The sequence below is a fragment of the Bufo bufo genome, chromosome 5, assembly GCF_905171765.1.
Source record: "Bufo bufo chromosome 5, aBufBuf1.1, whole genome shotgun sequence".
NCBI lineage: Eukaryota > Metazoa > Chordata > Amphibia > Anura > Bufonidae > Bufo > Bufo bufo.
The window spans coordinates 81825295-81844771 of record NC_053393.1 but is presented as its reverse complement, the minus strand read 5'-3'; the positions used below and the strand labels follow the sequence as shown (position 1 = coordinate 81844771).

Here is a 19477-nt window from a genome sequence, read left to right as displayed (position 1 = left end):
CATCCACAGATCTCCCTACAGTGCCATCCACAGATCCCCCTCCCCGACGCTCACAGCAGTATTCTTACTTTGTCTTTGCTCCGGTAATACAGGCAGTGCGGGGAGCGGCGCTCACTCACTGACGTCACGCGCCTTCTCCCACTAGGCGGCGCAGGCGCGTGACGTCAGTGAGTGAGCGCCGCCCCCCGCACTGCCTGTATTACCGGAGCTAGACTAGACTCGAGTATAAGACGAGGGGGCTTTTTGAGAACAAAAATATGTGCCAAAAAACTCGTCTTATACTCGAGTATATACAATAAGGACTTACCTACAATTCTATGGCATGGAGCCTGACTGTATACTTACATTAAATATACTGTCACTGAACCAAAGTGATTTATCATTTAAAGGGGTTACCCAGGAATTTGATATTGATGACCTATCCTAGTTGCTGGAAGAGGCTGCAGCACTCGATGAGCACTTAGGTCTCTTCCTAGGCCAGTGATATCCCCGTACATCAGTAATGTGACCTAGGCGCATCTCAGTCCCATTCAAGTAAATGGGGCTGAGTTACAATATCAGGCACAGCCGCTATACAATGTACGGGTTGTGCTTAGTAAGCTGTGAAGAGATCGCAGCGCCCACTGGAGCTCTGGCATGTTTAACCACTTCCCAACCAACTGCCAGATGCCTGCTGTTTCACACAGCAGACACCCGAGGCTAAAGTCCGCGACTGGTGGTAATGGCGATCGCGGATTTTTAACACTTCAGAAACATGACCACGGCATCTGAATGCCCGAAAACCCTGAAGCACACGCTTCCAGGTGTACTCCGGCTCCCCCTGACGGAGATGGGGGAGCCGGAGGCATTGTGTGGCAGCTTCAGTCCTCCGGAATGGACTGAAGCTGCCGCACATTAGTTCCTAAGGAGCCCCTGCCTCATTCTAATTCTCATACACTCCAATGCAAATGTATGAGAGAATCAATCTGATGAACGTTAAAAAAAAAAAAACATAAAACTGTTGCGGAATGGCGTTCCCCCCCCCCCCCAATTTCACTTCATTTGAATTTTCCCCCCCAGTACAACGTATGTAATATTAAACGGTGGAATTAGAAAGTGCAACTTTTCCCACAAAAAACAAGCCATCATACACCTACCGTATGTAAAAGTAGAAATAAAAAAAAGTTATGGCACCAGTAAGGCAGGCAATGAAAAACAAAAAACCCTCCGGGCTGAAAGGGTTAAACAGTTGATCGGCAGGGGGTGCAGGGAGCCAGAACCTTGACGATATGGTATTGATGACCTATCCTGAGGAGAGGCCATCAATATCAAATTCCCGGATAACCCCTTTAACTATTTGTACAGGTTTTTACCCTGACCTTTTTCATGTACAATTACTGAGATAAAAGGTCATTAAAATGTCAATAGAAACATAAGCAAATACAGTAGGTCAAATATGAAGTGGCGTTAATAGGTGTAAAGATAATTATCACCATATTAAATAATTATTGTGTAACTGCTGAATAAAGTAGAAACTTTACACCAATGTAAGTTTATTTCCAATTTTATGGGACCCAATAAAGTTTAAAAAATACAAACCTTTGATCTAGGGCTCATGCACACGACCTGGCCGGGCCCGTGCTGCGGACAGCAAATTGCGGTCCGCAATGCACGGGCACTGACCATGGGGCAGCCGCATGACCCGCACCGCAAAAAAGTAGTGCATGCACTTCGTAGTGCTTCCGTGGAGTTCCGATCCGTGCTTCCGCACAGCATCTCCGGGTTTGCGGACCCATTCAAGTGCGGGCCACGGCGGGGCAACGGTCGTGTGCATGAGCCCTTGATCAACGGCAAAGGTTAAAGGCCGTAGACACTGAAGTCCACTACTTTACAGCAAATAATTAACAGCATAAAAAAACTGTACAGTAATAACCCAAGCTGCAGTACTCCCAGCACGAATGGACAGAGCTTTCTGCTTACGGATCCATCTACTGTTTTGTTTCTGACACTGGCAGCCGCTGAAAACCGCTGATTGGTGGGGATACCGGGTGTCAGACCCCCACCAAACTGTTATTGATGACCTATCCTGTGAACAGGTCAGAGAGTCTGGAAAACTCATACACACTTTTTTGTTCCATTTTTTTCTGGATTGTAAAAAATATATATATATATACCGGTGTGTGTATATACATATTTTATTTAAATTTTTTTTTTTAATTATATTTTTTATAGAACCCTATGGAAAAAAAAGCATGCCGAGAAAAAAAAACAACAATATGGACCTTAAAAAAGGCACAAATAACACTGTGGTGCCTTTCATATTTCCCTACTGAATTTTAGAGAACATCTGGCTGCAGCATTAACAAAAAAAAGTGGGGAAAAAAGTCACAAAAAAAACCCTTCATTTTTCTTCAGAACGATACGTGTGAAACCAAACCCTAAGGCCCCTTTCACACGAGCATTGCGCCCGCACTGAATCCGGACCCATTTATTTCAATGGGTCTGTGTACATGAGCGTTGTTTTTCACGCATCACTTGTTTTTCACGCAACGCTGGCCCTATAGAAGTGAATGGGGCTGCGTGAAAATCACATCTGCAAGCAAGTACGGATGCGATGCGTTTTTCACGGATGGTTGCTAAGAGATGTTGTTTGTAAACCTTCAGTTTTTTTATCATGTGCGTGAAAAACGCATCAATGCGCATTTCACCCGCGCGATATAAACTGAATGACTGAATGCAATCGCAGGCAAAACTGAATGAACTTGCTTGCAAAATCGCGCATTTTAAACTGAAGGCATCCGGACTTAATCTGTATCGCTCATCTGCAAGGGGTCTAAGGGCTCATGCACACAAATGTATTTTCTTTCCGTTTCCGTTTTTTTTTTTTTTGGGACTTTTGTTGCGGACCTTATACGGAACCATTCATTTCAATAGGTCCGCAAAAAAATCCCAACGCGTGCATTCCGTTTCGTATGTCCGTTGCGCAAAAAACCCCCAAAAAAGTCCTATTATTGTCTACATAACGGACAAGGATAGGACTGTTCTATTAGGGACTGGCTTTTCCGTTCCGCAAAATACGGAATGCACCTGGACGTCACCCGTATTTTTTGCGGACCTCAAAATACATACGGTCGTGTGCATGAGCCCTAAGTGAAAATCTTCTCTGATTACACATTTCAATACAGGGGATACAGCAAAAGAACCTGTAGCGTTTACCATACACATAGGCGCTATATTCAGCAACTGTGTACTGCATGTGTGAACAGAGCCCCAGTACCATTATACATAAACGACGTTACATGTATATTTATTCATTCACGGACTCCGTAATTCTCCTCGCAGAGGTCCAGGAATTTCCTGTTTTAATACTGGATTGAAAATCGCAGTCCCTACTGCAACTAGTGGGAGGAAATGACAGCCAGAAGTCATGAATTAAAGATAAATGTCGGATTAATATAGCCAGTTACAATAACCGCGCCGGGTCCTCGCAAGGATCTGCTGTCGTCAATCATGTTGAACTTTCTGTCTACAATATGCTTCAATAACCTTCTTAAAATGTTATTTAGTGAAGTATATTGCCCCATAATGCGACATGCCAAACGTGTCCATTTTAATATTCTTCAACGAAAACAAGCTACCGTTGGCTGCGCGTTACTCGAATGAAGACTTCATTTATTTTATTTTTTTGTTTCACAGTCCTGCTGTGAACATATGTGACGGGTGGAATTAAAAACACATTTTTTATTATTTGCACTGCCTTTTGATTCCTTGTCACATGAACAATTTGACTAGAAAATAAATGTCAGCTGAATAATAATATCACTCTGCGGCGGTGACACCGAAATGCTGAAAAATGAGCAGCCTGAACGGTCGGCCCCAGACAAAAGTGCGAGGAAAGATTACAAAACACGGACGGCAAATAAACAAAATCACTGGCAAAGGCAATTTCTAACGGCGTATGATACCATAGGGGACCCATAATACTGATAATTACACACTTAAATGCTGTGACCGTACATTGGTCACAGCTATGAATACATTTCATAAAAGAATAACTCAAAGTTTCAAAAAATGTATGAAATATAAAAGGGGCTGATTTACTAAGACTAGGGTTTCATATGCCAGGTCTGTTGGAGCATGTCCGCGTTCACATCACTGTTCTCTTTTCCATTCTTCTGATCTGTCAGAAGAAAAAAAATAACGGATCCTTATCTTACATCCTTTTTTCGATTTTTCTTTGTTCTTCTGACACATCAAGAAACAACAATTTTAGTCTTACACACCTCTTAATAAATTTCGCACATCTTGGACTGTCCCAAATTCGTGTCTTTTTCACGTGGTCCAAACCAGGGTTTCTCCAGAGTAGAGCAGCATCTAATAGGGATGCAGTAGGGATGGCACATCTGGGCTAGAATATAATGTAAGGCCTCTATCACACAAGCCATATGGATTGTGTCAGGGTCTGTTCTGGGAAACACTGAAGGGTTTGCATGCAAGTTCCATCAGTTTTGTCTACAATTGTGTTCAGTGCTTCCATTTTTTCCACACCGATGCAATCAGTTTTGATGAATAGCAAATCTACATCTCCTAGCTACCATCAATGAAAACGACGCATTACATCCGGAGGCCTTCAGTTTTTCACACAAGCCCCATTCACATCTATGGGGCCAGGGCTGCGTAAAAAACACACAATATAGAACATGCTGGGAGTTTTCCTGAAGGCAGAAATGACGCATGAAAAACAATCATCTCAGCTGTCAATAGCTGCAACTGAAGGCCCCATACACATTAAGTCAATATCGGACCAATCTACCGACCATCCAATGTGTATAGGAAGCTTCCTACTCTTCCCCAACAGAAGACTGAGAACACTCCCCGCTCAACTGTGTATGGGAAGGTAAGAGATAGCTGTCAGACAACAGCCACTAAAGGTGTATGGGCACCTTAAGACATAGGCAGATGGGCAACTAAATGCGGTGCATTAAATAGGCGGTCCCAAAATCAAAAGATTTAATTACATTCTAATTTTTAAAAAAATACCTACATCCTGATGAAAGTAGCTGGATATTAGCAGGAAACTAACAAAAGTCTTACCATGATGGCGACAAGGTGGTGTCAGAGTTACTAGAAACATTGGCTAAGAGTTACTAATTCTATAGATGGAGTAAGCTTAGACCGGCTGTCTTGTCTAGACCTGCACCAAATTTGTCACAGGGGCTCAGGATGGAGGATAAATATGGTGCAGGGATAGACATGTTTCTCTGAGTTTGTACCAACTACCAATCGACAAATTGTTACACCACAATTGTGGAGCAATTTTGGCACAAAATGGCACATCCCGAGAAGCCACTCCTTTCCTTTAAGCCCCACCCTAGATATATATATATATATATATATATATATATAGCGCCAAAACAGTGGATGAGGAGTTAATCCAGAGATAAGCCAAAATAATTCACCAGGAGAATAAACAGAAGCAAAATCAGCAGACGAAGGTTAAACCCAAAAGCAAGCCAAAGATCAGTTCATCAGGAGTTCTAATGCAGGGCTTGAGAGTAGCACGATGCACAGGAGCCAGGACACCTGCAATCACAGGCAAAGACACACAAAAAGAGTTTGACTTAAATCCCCAAACTAGCTCTGAGACTGGACACAGAGGCAGGGGGACCGGATAGGTTGATCTGCTGGAGCTGACACGGCCATGCACTGGAAAAATTACTGACAATTTCTATATATTTATATTATTAAATGATTGGATTTCACATAGGACTGCAGCAGAACCTAGTGTGCGGTCTCAAATTATAGAACTATGATGATGTTCAGACAACATAAGCCAAAAGAGCAAAATAATAAATTCAGCACTGTTACATATGTAAGTAAATAGATATGCCTACAATAAATCTTCTGACATGTCAATTACTGACAGTGTTTGTGGGATTCTGTAACTTGGGCTACTTTCACACTGGCGTTTTGGCTTTCTGTTTGTGAGATCCATTCAGGGCTGTCACAAGCGGTCCAAAACGGATCAGTTTTGGCCTAATGCATTCTGAATGGATAAGGATCCGCTCAGAATGCATCAGTTTGCCTCCGTTCCGTCTCCATTCCGCTTTGGAGGCGGACACCAAAACGCTGCTTGCAGAGTTTTGGTGTCCGTCTAACGAAACTGAGCCAAACGGATCCGTTCTGACACACAATGTAAGTCAATGGGGACGGATCCGTTTTCTATGACACAATCTGGCACAATAGAAAACGGATCCGTCCTCCATTGACTTTTCATGGTGTTCAAGACGGATCCGTCTTGGCTATGTTAAAGATAATACAAACGGATCAGTTCTGAACGGATGCAGACGGTTGTATTATCGGAACGGATCCGTCTGTGCAGATCCATGACGGATCCGCACCAAACGCGAGTGTGAAAGTAGCCTTATACTGATTCTGAGCTAGAAGTGGTCACTAAGAAAACAAGGACTGGGACCCACCCGGCATCACTGTGACTCTTCCTATTAGAATCAGTGCTTTTGACATATACATGAGACTCTTAGGGGAAATTTTTTAAGACTGCTACGCCAGTTTTCTGGTGGTAAAGGGTTCCCTTTAAAGGCAGCTGTCAGCTTTAGGTCTCATCCCAGACCATATGCTACAAACTATATTTCTAACAAGACAAAATAAGAAATGGAAGGCTAAATATTTGAAATCAATATCAAAGCAACAAATACTTTATAAAAAACCACTAAGATACAAAACCCTACAAAATACTGTAGTAGCAGCAGTTTTACAAAGAGGTAATAAATCAAGAAGGGAGTTTTACAAAATGTGTCAAGCGACAGAAATCAATGTTTTCATGTACAACGGAGCCTGGATGCTTCATCACCTCAGGGTCTAGGTTGAAGATCAGCATTTTCATTTTTCCCATTTCCAACATAGTTTTACACCTTTGGTCTTCGTTTTCTTTAGGATTCTGCAATCAATTGAAATCCCAGGTCATGAGGTTAGAAGGTCACAAATCTTAAATGTTAAGAACAGCTGAGTCCTCCAGAATGATACAACAGAAATCCAGTAGGATACTGCACGATAGACACAATGTGCAAGCTAAAGGTACTATGCCTTACTATGAAAACCAATAAGAGATTACAAACTTACTATTCTTGTAAAAGAACAAGGCCACATTTATGCTTGAGAGATATGGACTACGATAGACTTTATTGAGCTTGGAAGGATAAACCTTAGATGCCTCCTTGTTCATCCAGGGACTATTCCTCCTGACCCCCCTTCCCCCAATACACATGTCTAGAATGCAAATGTATTCATCCAAGAGGAGAATCAGCCACTGCCAGGCACCTCTAGCATCCGATAAAATGGAAAGAGGTATGAATCGCTTCCTGGGTGCTGTAAGCAGGACTTCTAAACCATCCAAAGTGATATAGAGATGTTTTGATTGTGTATAAAGCTTGTCAATGCTTTTCAAGGGCAGGATGGCCCTCTTCACCAGGACAGTTCCTGGGACCTCTAGCACCATATGCTGAAATCCCAGTAAACAGATGTTGGTGGACAGTTTCGTACACATTAGATGGTAAGGGTAGGTTCACATAGAACTGGGCGATTATGACCTAAATCGAAATTTTGATTCATTTTATTTATTTTATAGACATATACTAATATATTCCACAGCGCTTTACAGACATTAGCATCCAGCTGTCCCCGATGGAGCTCACAATCTAAGGTCCCTATCAGTATGTCCTTGGAGTGTGGAAGGAAACCTGAATACCCGAAGGAAACCCACTCAAACACGGGGAGAACATACAAACTCCATGCAGATGTTGTCCTTGGTCAGATTCGAACCTAGGACCCCAGCGCTGCAAGCCACCCTGCTGCCCATATTAATTGAACATTTTACCTTGATTACGAAATAATGAATGATTATTATGTTAGAAATGCACAGGGAAGGTTGAGGGCCCCTTTCTTCTCTTTTCAACCGGGTGGGCAAAGGTTACATGGCAGTGTGCTGGATAGCGCATATGCTGTGTATGCCAGGGAGGCAAAAAAATGTGGACAGACTCAGCAGTGGCCCACTTCTCCTCTTATTGGGAGTACCATCTATTTCACGTAGAACTCAATTCAATCAGAGGCAACCAAACCAAAATAAATCGATATAGGCAACATTAGGTTGGATTAACCCCTTCAGGACCAAGCCTTTTTTCACCTTCATGACCAAGCGTAATTTAGCAAATCTGACATGTGTAGTAATAACTTTGAAATGCTTTTATGTATCCAAGCGATTTTGAGCTAGTTTTTTTGTGACGCATTTTACTTCATGTTAATGGTAAATTTGAGTTTATTTTTTTTATTTATTTTAAAAAAATCCCAAATTTACAGAAATTTTTTTAAAAATAGCAATTTTCTAAATTTTTATTTCTACGTGTTAAAGATGGATGGTTATACCTTATAAAATAGTCATTAAATAACATCCACCATGTGTCTACTTTATGTTAGCATCATTTTGTAGGATGTTAAAAGGTTTAGAATTTTAGAAGTAATTTTTCAAATTTTCTATAAGATTTTCAAAACATTTTTAAGGACCAATTCAGTTCTGGAAGTCAATTTGAGCCATACATAATATAAGCCACCCATAAATGACCCCATTTTAGAAACCACACCCCTCAAGTCATTTAAAACTGATTTTAAAAACTTTGTTAACCCTTTAGGTATTCCATAGAAATGAAATCAAAATGAAGGTGAAATTTAAGATTTTCATTTTTTTGTGCAGATTTTTAATTTTAAACCATTTTTGCTGTAATACAACAAGGGTTAACAGAAAAAGACCCTCAATATCTATTACCCTGATTCTGCAGTTTAAATAAACACCCCATATGTGATTGTAAAATTCTACATGGGCACACGGCAGTGCTCAGAAGGCAGGGATGCCATATGGTTTTTGGAGGAAAGATTTTGTTGGAATAGTATTTGGGAGCCATGTCACATCTTCAGGGACCCCGAGACACCCTAAAAAGAAAACCCAGAAAAAATAACCACATTTTGTAAACTAAACCCCTCAAAGAATTTATCGAGGGACAGAGTAATTGCTTTGGCCCAACAAGCATTTCATAGATTTCAGAAATACTTGGCTGTGAAAATGAAAAAATAAATTTTTACAAGAAAATGTTGCTTTATTGTCACATTTTTCATTTTTACAAGGGGTAACAGGAGAAAATGCACCCCACAATTTGTTGCCCATTTTCTCCTGAATACAGAAACACCTCATACATGATCATAAACTGCTGTACAGGCAGATGGCAGAGTTCAAAAGGAGCAGCATCTGCATTTTCTAACATGGAATTTGAGGAAATAGTTTTTAAAGGGCCATAACTATTTTTTTTATTTATTTTTTACTGAGCTGTGTGAGGGCTTATTTTTTTCAGACAGGCTAAAGTTTTTATTGGTACCATTTAGGGGTACATATGACCTTTTGGAGGTGAAGTGTGCAAAAATTGCAATTCTGTAAGTGTTTTTAAATTTTTTTTTAGGGTTCTTCATGCGGTATATATGATATGATAATTTTATTCTGTGGGTTGATACGGTTATAGTGATACCATATTTATATAGGTTTTTTATGATTTACTACTTTTTCAGCATAAATTCAGATGGTGTTAAAAAACAAATGATATTTTGCATCACCATATAATAACATCCATAATATTTTTATTTTTTCACCATTGTAGCTGTGTGAGGGCTTGTTTTTTGCAGAATGGGCTGTAGTATTTATTGGTATCATTTTGGGATACATATGACTTTTTGATCACTTTTTATTTCATTTTTGGGGAGGAGAAGAGTCGATACGGTTACGGCGATACCAAATGTGGATATTTTTTTCACGTTTTACCAATTTTTATATAATTAAATCACTTTTTATTAAAAAAAAAATTTTTTCATCGCCATATCTAAGACCCATAATTTTTTTTATTTTCTATCAACAGAGGGCTTGTTTTTTGTGGAACAAGCTGTCGTTTTTATTGGTACCCTTTTGGGGTACATATGAGAAAAATGAGGTTTTAATATATTCAAATGAGCCTCCAGGAGCAATGGGGGCGTTACCATTACACCTAGAGGCTCTGCGCTCTGTGCAACTGCTGTGCCCTCTGCGCTTTGTTTGAAAGGGCCAGGTGTGATGACGTTTTTGCTGCCTTGCCCTGTCAAAATTTCTGCTGCAATGAAAGTTCCCAAGAACACAGTAGACTCCATAATTCTTAAAAGGAAGAGGTTTGGAACAAACAGGACTTTTCCTACAGTTGGTCACCCCACCAAATTAATGGGGGAAAAGGGCACTGGTATGAGAGGTGACCAAGAACCTAATGGTCACTCTGGCTGAGCTCCAAAGATCCTGTGTGAAGAAGGTCAACCATCACTGCAGCACTCCACTATCTGAGTTTTGTGGGAGAGTAGCCAGAAAAAAACACCTCTTCTCAGCACAACACACCTGGAGTTTGCAAAAAAGCAGCTAAAGGATTCTCAGACTGCGAGAAACAAGATTTTATGGTCTGATGAAACCAAGATTGGACTTTCTGACCTCAATTCTAAGTGTCATGTCTGGAGGGAACCAGGCAATGCTCATCACCTTCCCAATACCATCCCTACAGTGAAGCATGGTGGTGGCAGCATCATGCTGTGTTTTTTTTTCCAGCTGCTGGGACAGGGAGACTGGTCAGAGTTGAGAGATAGCTGGATAGAGCAAAGTACAGAGATATTCTTAAAGAAAACCTTATCTAGAGCGCTCTGAATCTCAGACTGGGCCAAAGGTTCATCTTCCAAGACAGCGAAGCTAAGCACACTGCCAAGACAACACAAGAGTGGCTTAGGGAAAACTCTGTGAACGTCCTTGACTTGAATCCAATCAAATCAAATATCTCTGGGGAGACCTGAAAATGGCTTGACTTAATGCCATATTTTAGTTTTTTCTTTTTAATAAATTTCCAAAGATTTCTAACATTCTGTTTTCACATTGTCATTATGGGGTATTGAGTGCAGACTGATGGGGAAAAACTTGAATTATCTTTTTTTTTTTTTTTTTACTTTAGCAAAAATTTCCTGAATGCACATATACATATGGTATGTAAGGCAAAAGTTGGATTGTTGAAAATGATAATAGGAAATAGAAGAAGCCGCAGTTTATGGGAAAAAAATAAACTTCCCACATATTACACTTTACACCTTTACAGTAAATGTGAGCCTGACAACCTCGATGCTCCGCTGATTGCTTATTCTCAGCAGTTAGGTAGTTATTCATAGACAATGTGGCCTATTTAACGGTAAGTGAAGTGATTATTCATGATACTTGTCATTTCGAGAAAATCACAGGCCCTTCTAAATGGTTGAAAGAAATTCTATCTTAAGAACTTATGAAGACTTTTCTACAACTACTGAACCTCCCAAATAACATGAGGTAATGGTCGTTCTGTAAGAGCAGTGTGAGGCTTAGGTTTGCATGAGATCACTATTAATCTTTATGACGTAGTAACAACTCAGTAAGGCTAGTTTCACAGGCACGGAGGATCCAGCAGAGAATGCTGGGAAACAGCCGGACACAAAACGCAGCGTGCAGCAGTTTGCTGGAATGCAGCTGGATATCGGCCGGACCCCATTATCCTTAATGAGGCAGGCGGGTATTCAGTTTGCATCCTTCAGAGCCGGATCCAGAGAATTCCGTCAGGCTGTTCTCTGCCATAACAGCCTTGCCTGAATCCTTGCCACAGATGTGAAACTAGCCTAAAAGACTACACTTTATCAATGTTTCTCTGAATAATTTCAAACATCATATAAGGAGGATTCAGATAAAAAAAAAAAAAGACAGCTGAGGACTCCCAATCTATACAGACTATTTGCACATAGTATGAAACCAAGCTATGAATAAACAAACTTAGGACCCTTTGATATGGACTGATAGTGCAGGCAATGATCGTGTATGAAGAACATTCTCTCTCAGCCATTGTACACTCGCTTAGTTGCATTTACATTCAGCAACGATCCACGTTATGGGGATGAATGATCGTTACTATACAGTTTCATTGTTGGTTGGCAGCACGTGCCTGCTTACACAGGGCAACATGAAGACGACAAATTAGGGTTTTTGGTGCCACAAAAAAGATGTGCTTGGTTGTTTGTCAGGCGGCATATTTACACGTGTCAATTACATCGTTCTAAAAAAATCTGTAACAGAGACTCTGTAATTTGACATAATTTTGTGGTGCTGAACATGAAAATGACATTGAAAATGCAAGATTGGTTCTTGTTTTGAAGTCAAAAGTGGGAAAAAGTAAAAAAATAAAAAACACAGAAAAAACAAAAACATTTGAGAGCCAGTTGAATGACAATGAAAGAGAAGCATGGAAGGCTTTCAAAACTCTGTCAACTAGTTTGTTACGAGTCAAAAACTTTCATCAGTTTAAAGATGAACTTCTAATGGCATACAAGAAAATGGGCTGCAGAATGACCCTGAAGCTGCATATCCTTTATTCCCATTCACATGTCTTCCCCATGAACCACTTCCCGACCGCCCACAGACTACAAATGTCCAGGCAGTCAGCATTTTAAAATGTCCTTGCAGAGATTGTAGCTACAGCTTAAGGCCTCATGCACACGACCGTAATTTTTTGCGGTCCGCAAAACGGGTTTCTGTTTTTCCGTGATCCGTGACCGTTTTTTCGTCCGTGGGTCTTCCTTGATTTTTGGAGGATCCACGGACATGAAAAAAAAGTCGTTTTGGTGTCCGCCTGGCCGTGCGGAGCCAAACGGATCCGTCCTGAATTACAATGCAAGTCAATGGGGACGGATCCGTTTGACGTTGACACAATATGGTGCAATTTCAAACGGATCCGTCCCCCATTGACTTTCAATGTAAAGTCAGGAGTTAATATACCATCGGATCGGAGTTTTCTCCAATCCGATGGTATATTTTAACTTGAAGCGTCCCCGTCACCATGGGAACGCCTCTATGTTAGAATATACCGTCGGATTTGAGTTACATCGTGAAACTCAAATCCGACAGTATATTCTAACACAGAGGCGTTCCCATGGTGATGGGGACGCTTCAGGTTAGAATATACTAAAAGAACTGTGTACATGACTGCCCCCTGCTGCCTGGCAGGTGCTGCCAGGCAGCAGGGGGCAGCCCCCCTCCCCTGTAGTTAACTCATTGGTGGCCAGTGGGCCCCCCCCCCCTGTAGTTAACTCATTGGTGGCCAGTGGGCCCCCCCCTCCCCTGTAGTTAACTCATTGGTGGCCAGTGCGGCCAGCCCCCCTCCCTCCCCTGTAGTTAACTCGTTGGTGGCCAGTGGGCCCCCCTCCCTCCCCTGTAGTTAACTCGTTGGTGGCCAGTGGGCCTTCTCCCCTCCCTCCCCCTCCTAATTAAAATCTCCCCCCTATCATTGGTGGCAGCGGAGTGTACCGATCGGAGTCCCAGTTTAATCGCTGGGGCTCCGATCGGTAACCATGGCAACCAGGACGCTACTGCAGTCCCGGTTGCCATGGTTACTTAGCTGCGAGCTGCGATGGTCTGCGTCCGGTCGGGAGCTCCTCCTACTGGTAAGTGACAGGTCCAGCCGGGAGCTCCTCCTACTGGTAAGTGACATGACCTGTCACTTACCAGTAGGAGGAGCTCCCGACCGGACGCAGACATCGCAGCTCGCAGGTAAGTATAATGGTTCTACAAATTGCTAAGTAACCATGGCAACCGGGACTGCAGTAGCATCCTGGTTGCCATGGTTACCGATCGGAGCCCCAGCGATTAAACTGGGACTCCGATCGGTACACTCCGCTGCCACCAATGATAGGGGGGAGATTTTAATTAGGAGGGGGAAACTCAGCTATGAAAAAGCTTTTATGCAGACGGATCTTCGGATCCGTCTGTATAAAAACTAACCTACGGCCACGGATCACGGACACGGATGCCAATCTTGTGTGCATCCGTGTTCTTTCACGGACCCATTGACTTGAATGGGTCCGTGAACCGTTGGCCGTGAAAAAAATAGGACAGGTCATTTTTTTTTCACGGCCAGGAAACACGGATCACGGATGCGGCTGCAAAACGGTGCATTTTCCGATTTTTCCACGGACCCATTGAAAGTCAATGGGTCCGCGAAAAAAGACGGAAAACGGCACAACGGCCACGGGTGCACACAACGGTCGTGTGCATGAGGCCTAATCGAGTGGCTGCTGTCAGTAACAACAGGGCTCCCCATGAAGAAGACAGAGATGGTTTTCCACTGAACAAGTGCTGTATATAGAGATCAGGAAGCAGCAATGCCGGCAGGAGCTGGGAATCTGCAGAACTGGCTGGGTCTTATCAGACCCAGATCACCTCTGCATTGAGGTTGTACAAGCATGTACAACCTCTCTGAGAACTGTATTCCCCCTGTAACTGGGGCTAATATGTCGGCCCTAGTTCCATCTGAAATCAACAATAAAAAAAAAAAATGTAATGTTAAATGTCTCCCACACACTCTACATTGCAGCTTCTAGCCCTACCCCTGGTGACGATAACCCATCCATCCGATATATCAAGACTATTATGGAAAATTGGAAATAAAAAAATATATATTTTAGTTGCACAATTTGCTATTAAAAATAAATTTTTAAAAATGTGAAATTACAGACTAAATTTTTTTTTACAAAGAAATGTGTCACCGCAAAAAGGCCCAAAAATCATTTACATTACCAAACGGAAAACAAAGTTATGGCTTTTAAAGACGCATGTACTAAAAAAATGGAAAATGTGCCTGTTCAAGAAGTGTGTGTGTGTGTGGGGGGGTTTAAATGAAGTTAATTGCGGTGCACTCAGTGACGAATAAGGGGGGCGTTTTCATCAGGATATCGCAATTATTAAGAAAGGTAAATGGAGCTCTGCAATGTTGGCACATTACTGATGGCTCTATGTTCATTTTCTTTCTAATGAAAGAAAGTCTCATTATACTTCTGTCTCCGCTCAAAAATCATATTCTGAGCGGACACCGAACGGACCATATTATAGTCTATGGGGTCTTTAGGCTCCGTTACGCTCAGTTAGGTCTCAGTTATCTGCAAAATCCGTCCTTTCCGTTCTCCTGCTCCTCAACGGAGCAGGAGAACGGAAAGGAGAAACGGTGATGTGAAAGGAGCCTTATCAAGACTGGCGTACGCTTGAGTGGGATTTATTAAGCAGAGATGCCTCTTAATAAATTAGGCACATCTGGTACTATGTGCACCAGAGACTCAAATCTATGGCAACCACGGGCTGGCGTAAATTTGAGCTATATGCCAGTTTCTGGTGTAGGTTATAGTAAATCTGGCAGGCCACGGTAGGCTCAGCCCCTCACATTAAGCCCCATCCCTTTTCTTGACACTTTTAAAAAGTGGCATAATTTGTGACTTTTTAATGCCACAATGGTAGTGTAAATAACTTGATAGATGCTCCTCAGTGTTCTTTCCTTTTTTCCCTCGGTAACTTCGTAACTTCTAAACAAGAACCGATCTCACATTTTGAACGTCAATTTCGTGTTCAGCAACCACAAATTATATGGGATTAATAATGTCTTTGTTATAAAACCTGTATTAAACGGTGTTAATTAGGAACAAGCATTCATATGAATATTTGCTCCCGATTGTCCTCCATGATCCACAGCCTGCGATAATGCTTAAAGGGGTATTCAAATTATAACAAGTAGTACAGCACTTGGTTATCTCCGGCAATCCCATATAAATGGAGCGTCATCACGCATTTCCGACCAGCCTCTCTATCCATTTCAGGGGGGCTCCAGAGGGTACAGGGCCTCCGCTCTCGTGATCGGTGGGGGTCCCAACAGTAGGACTAACACCAATCTGATATAGGATAACTTGTTATAACCCGAATACCCCTTTAGGCTCTGTACAAATCCCCTTTGAGATATCCTCTTAGGGTTTGTGCCAGGAAAAGCTCCCAAGGTACACTTAAACCATGTCTACAGGGTCCATGGACCTGATGAGGTTCAAAAGGGTGTCCTTTTGGCCTCTGGCAGGTATACATCAATATATTGAAGATACTATGTTATTCCACACAACGGTATCCAGATACCTTAGAGGGCCATTCGTTAGAAAGTTTTCTCGGTGGAGTTTATTGTGATGTTTCACCCAAAGACACATTCCTTGGGACACCATTTAGAGACTACTCTTTGGACAGAGTGCTGAACATTTCCCTGCATTCTAGACCAAACTTTGTTGTGGTAGTCCAAAAGAAAGTACATTTTACACTTCAAATCCCACTGTAGCTTGAACTAATTCAGCAGTACTTAGACATACATGTTATTAACCTGCTGCCAGCCTATTGCAAGAGTACAAATCTAATGCCAACTGTTTAACCCTTTCACGCATCATTTCGTCATTCAATGCCCATGGGCTGCCATACAAGAAGAGTTATGTCATCATGATCGCAAGGGTCACAGGAGCTATGTGAGTGATCAGCAGCAGGAGCCTGGTGGTGATTACAGGCAAGCACCTGCAGGAATGGCTGGATAAGAGAAACCTCTGATCCCAGTCTTTTAAGCTTTTAGATGCCATGGTCAATGGCCACCACAGCATCTAATGATCTCAATAGTGGGAGTGGGCTTTTTTTCTGCTCATGGGCACCCAGAGACGCAATCACAGTTGCCCATTGCCTTAACATGGCAAGTGCTGGCCTAACCAAGGCTTCCACAGATATTAGCCTCAAAAATCTCACTGGTATGGAGGACTAGTCAGAGTCACTTACCCCAAGAGTGGCTCCAACCCACGACTCTATAGAGGCATGGTGTCACGGTCTCTCCCGTGACAGGGATCAGAAGATCTAAGAGACTGGCTGCAAGTGATGCGATCTGACAGCCTCTTTGGTTTCACTTGTTTCTGTGTTGTTGCTGGGTATGACTATACCTCTTGTCTCAGGTGTAGCTTAAGTGGTCATTTCAGCTCCTCTATTTAATCTGGTCTCACTCATCATGCTATGCGGTTGATAGCTCCTTTTTGGTTGTGGAAGTGCTGGTGTTGGTTCTCCTCTGAGTTCCTGCTCGTCCACGTACTTCGGAGTTAAGTGTCTTTTACTTATTTCTTGTTCGTTGTATTCCCCTATCTTTTGGTATTAGGCCTGAGGGAGTCTCCTGTTCCTTCAGCTGGGAAGGAACAGGACTTCTTTGTCCTGACACTATTTCGAGGGCCCTTTAGGGTCAGATAGGGCTCTAGGTTCCTGCATATGAACATTCCTACCATCGAGGTCTGTTCATACTGATAGAAGTCAGGGCTCAGTTTTAGGGATTCACTAGGTGGTGACCTTTCCCTCGTATCTAGGCCTATAACCTTTCCCCTTCCCTCTTGTGTTCGGTGTGGAGTTTATTACCCAAGCCGTGCCATGACACATGGGGGTGTAGCATTCAAAGTTAACTTTCAGCATTATGCCAAAACCGCAAACAAGTAAAAGAAGATCACTGGGTGCCTGATCCCCTCCGATATATAGTATGTATATCATAGTATATAATTATGTATACACATGAAATTTGGTTATTTTCCTTAACAAGATACTCTTCCATAATGGAAAAAAAAAATGTTTGGGACGATGTGAATTGTATTCTCAGTTAAGGGATTTGTATTCTACTCACTAGTGCCCAAAACCACAATAGCCATTGCTGAAGAAACAATAATTAGTTATCGGCTACTTTTCTAAAACGAAATCCCACTATCCAAAGATATAAAGAAAGTCACCCTGTGTCAGTTTCAGTATAATGGGAACACGTACGTTAACGGATCGGAGACACGCCATGAAAAGTATTTGATGTTAAATGAAGTCTTATCCAGCTGATTTTGGAGGAATGTATGACTATTCTTTGCCAACTCAAAGTGCAATTCTAGATATAAAGAATGGAAAAACTGCATTCCAAAAAAATTAACAACGAAATTCTTTTCGTTTGACATAATCATTTTTATCACGTATGAGGAGCTTAAAATCAAAATGCCTGTCACACATTTTGAAATCTATGCTGCGGCTGGACAAATTAGTGGCCAAGATTGAGTCCTGTCAAAGGGCTACTTGAAAAAAAGAAAAAAGCGAGGTGAAGCCGCATCTAAATATTTTATTACACAAATGTGGCATTACGTACCAACGTGTGGATGCACCACATCTGCCCTCTATGATGTTAATAACCCTTGCTGAGACAAGCCATTTAAGTGATAATAGTAGGTGTTAAACAGAGTTGTCTTTCCGCTTCCAATAAAAAAAAACTACATCCTTGAGCAAGAATTGGTTAAAAGGATTTTTCAGGACTTAAAGGGGTTGTCCTATTACAATAACTAATTCCCTACCCATAGGATAGAAGATAAGTGATTGCTGGGGGTCCAACCACTCAGGCCTTCATCGATCACAAGAACGGCTCCTGTTCCACCGTTTGAATGATGCCAGCAGAAACATCCCCCATCAGGTGGATAGGTGATAATTTGTTGTGATAGGACAAACGCTTTCAATATTGATGCCCTATCATCAGGAGACACCTCAGCATAGTTCAAGATCTGAATGTTGAGACTCCGATTCCTCACATGACCACCGATCTGCAGTTGAGAAGAGCCTCGGTGCTTGGGCGAGCACTGCAGCTTCTTCTTCGACCTGTGATGTCACGTTCATAAGTCGCACAGTGTTTGTGAAGCTTAATGGCTTCATACCATATATATGAAGAGACCACAGAGTTTGTCCGAAAGATGCAGCCCATTCAATGGGAATGTCAGGAGTTGGATCCCCATGATAAAATACTGATGACCTATCTTCAGGATGCTGTAGGTCATCAATATTAATGTCACGGAAGTCCCGGCGACAGTGAGTGGCAGGAGATCTGTGAGACTGGCAACACGTGGTTTGATCTGACAGGTTTCCTTGTGGATCAATAGGCGCCTGTGTTGTTTCTGGTAATAACCACACCTCTTTCCTTTAGGTGTTGCTATTGTGGTCATTTTACCTTCCTTATTTATTGTTGCTACTCCCACAATGCTGTGCGTTTTATAGCTTCTGTTGGACCTGTGGATAGTTGGTGGTTAGATCTCAGGTGAGTTCCTGGTGCTTCCATACCCCCTTTGAAGTTAAGTCTTTCCTTTCCCTTTTGTATTTTGTTTTGGTTATCTGTTTGTTGCATTTCCCTATTGTTTGAATTAGGCCTGAGGGAGAATTCTGTTCATCCTTCCTTTTGGAGGAACAGGTAGTCTCATCCCTTATCCCTACCATTAGTATCAGGGTCCTATAGGGCTAGATAGGACTCTAGGTATTCCTGCGTATGAACTCACCTACCTTTGGGGTCTGTTCATACTGGTAGTCAGTCAGGATTTTAGTTAGGGTTTTCACTAGGAGGTGTCCATCTTCCTTCTCTAGTTCTCAGGCCTGATTCCCTGCCCCCCTCCCTTCCCTCCTATGCTCGGTGTGGTGTTTCCCTCCCACACCGAAGCGTGACAATTTCGCTTTAAGGGTAGATTCACAATAAGTTTTTTAGCCAGA

General features: G+C 42.2%; 1 protein-coding gene across 2 annotated transcripts in view; it reads right to left on the bottom strand.

The window, feature by feature from the left end:
* Positions 1 to 19477, bottom strand: part of TRIQK (triple QxxK/R motif containing) — a 169653-nt gene that overhangs the window by 85887 nt on the left and 64289 nt on the right. The window contains exon 3 of one of the 2 annotated variants that reach the window (XM_040433164.1): positions 6851 to 6937. The exons of the other annotated variant lie outside the window; for it this stretch is intronic. Coding sequence (XP_040289098.1) covers positions 6851 to 6901 — 51 coding nt within the window. The 5' untranslated portion in view covers positions 6902 to 6937. The remainder of the gene's footprint in view (positions 1 to 6850; positions 6938 to 19477) is intronic. 2 annotated transcript variants of the gene reach the window in all.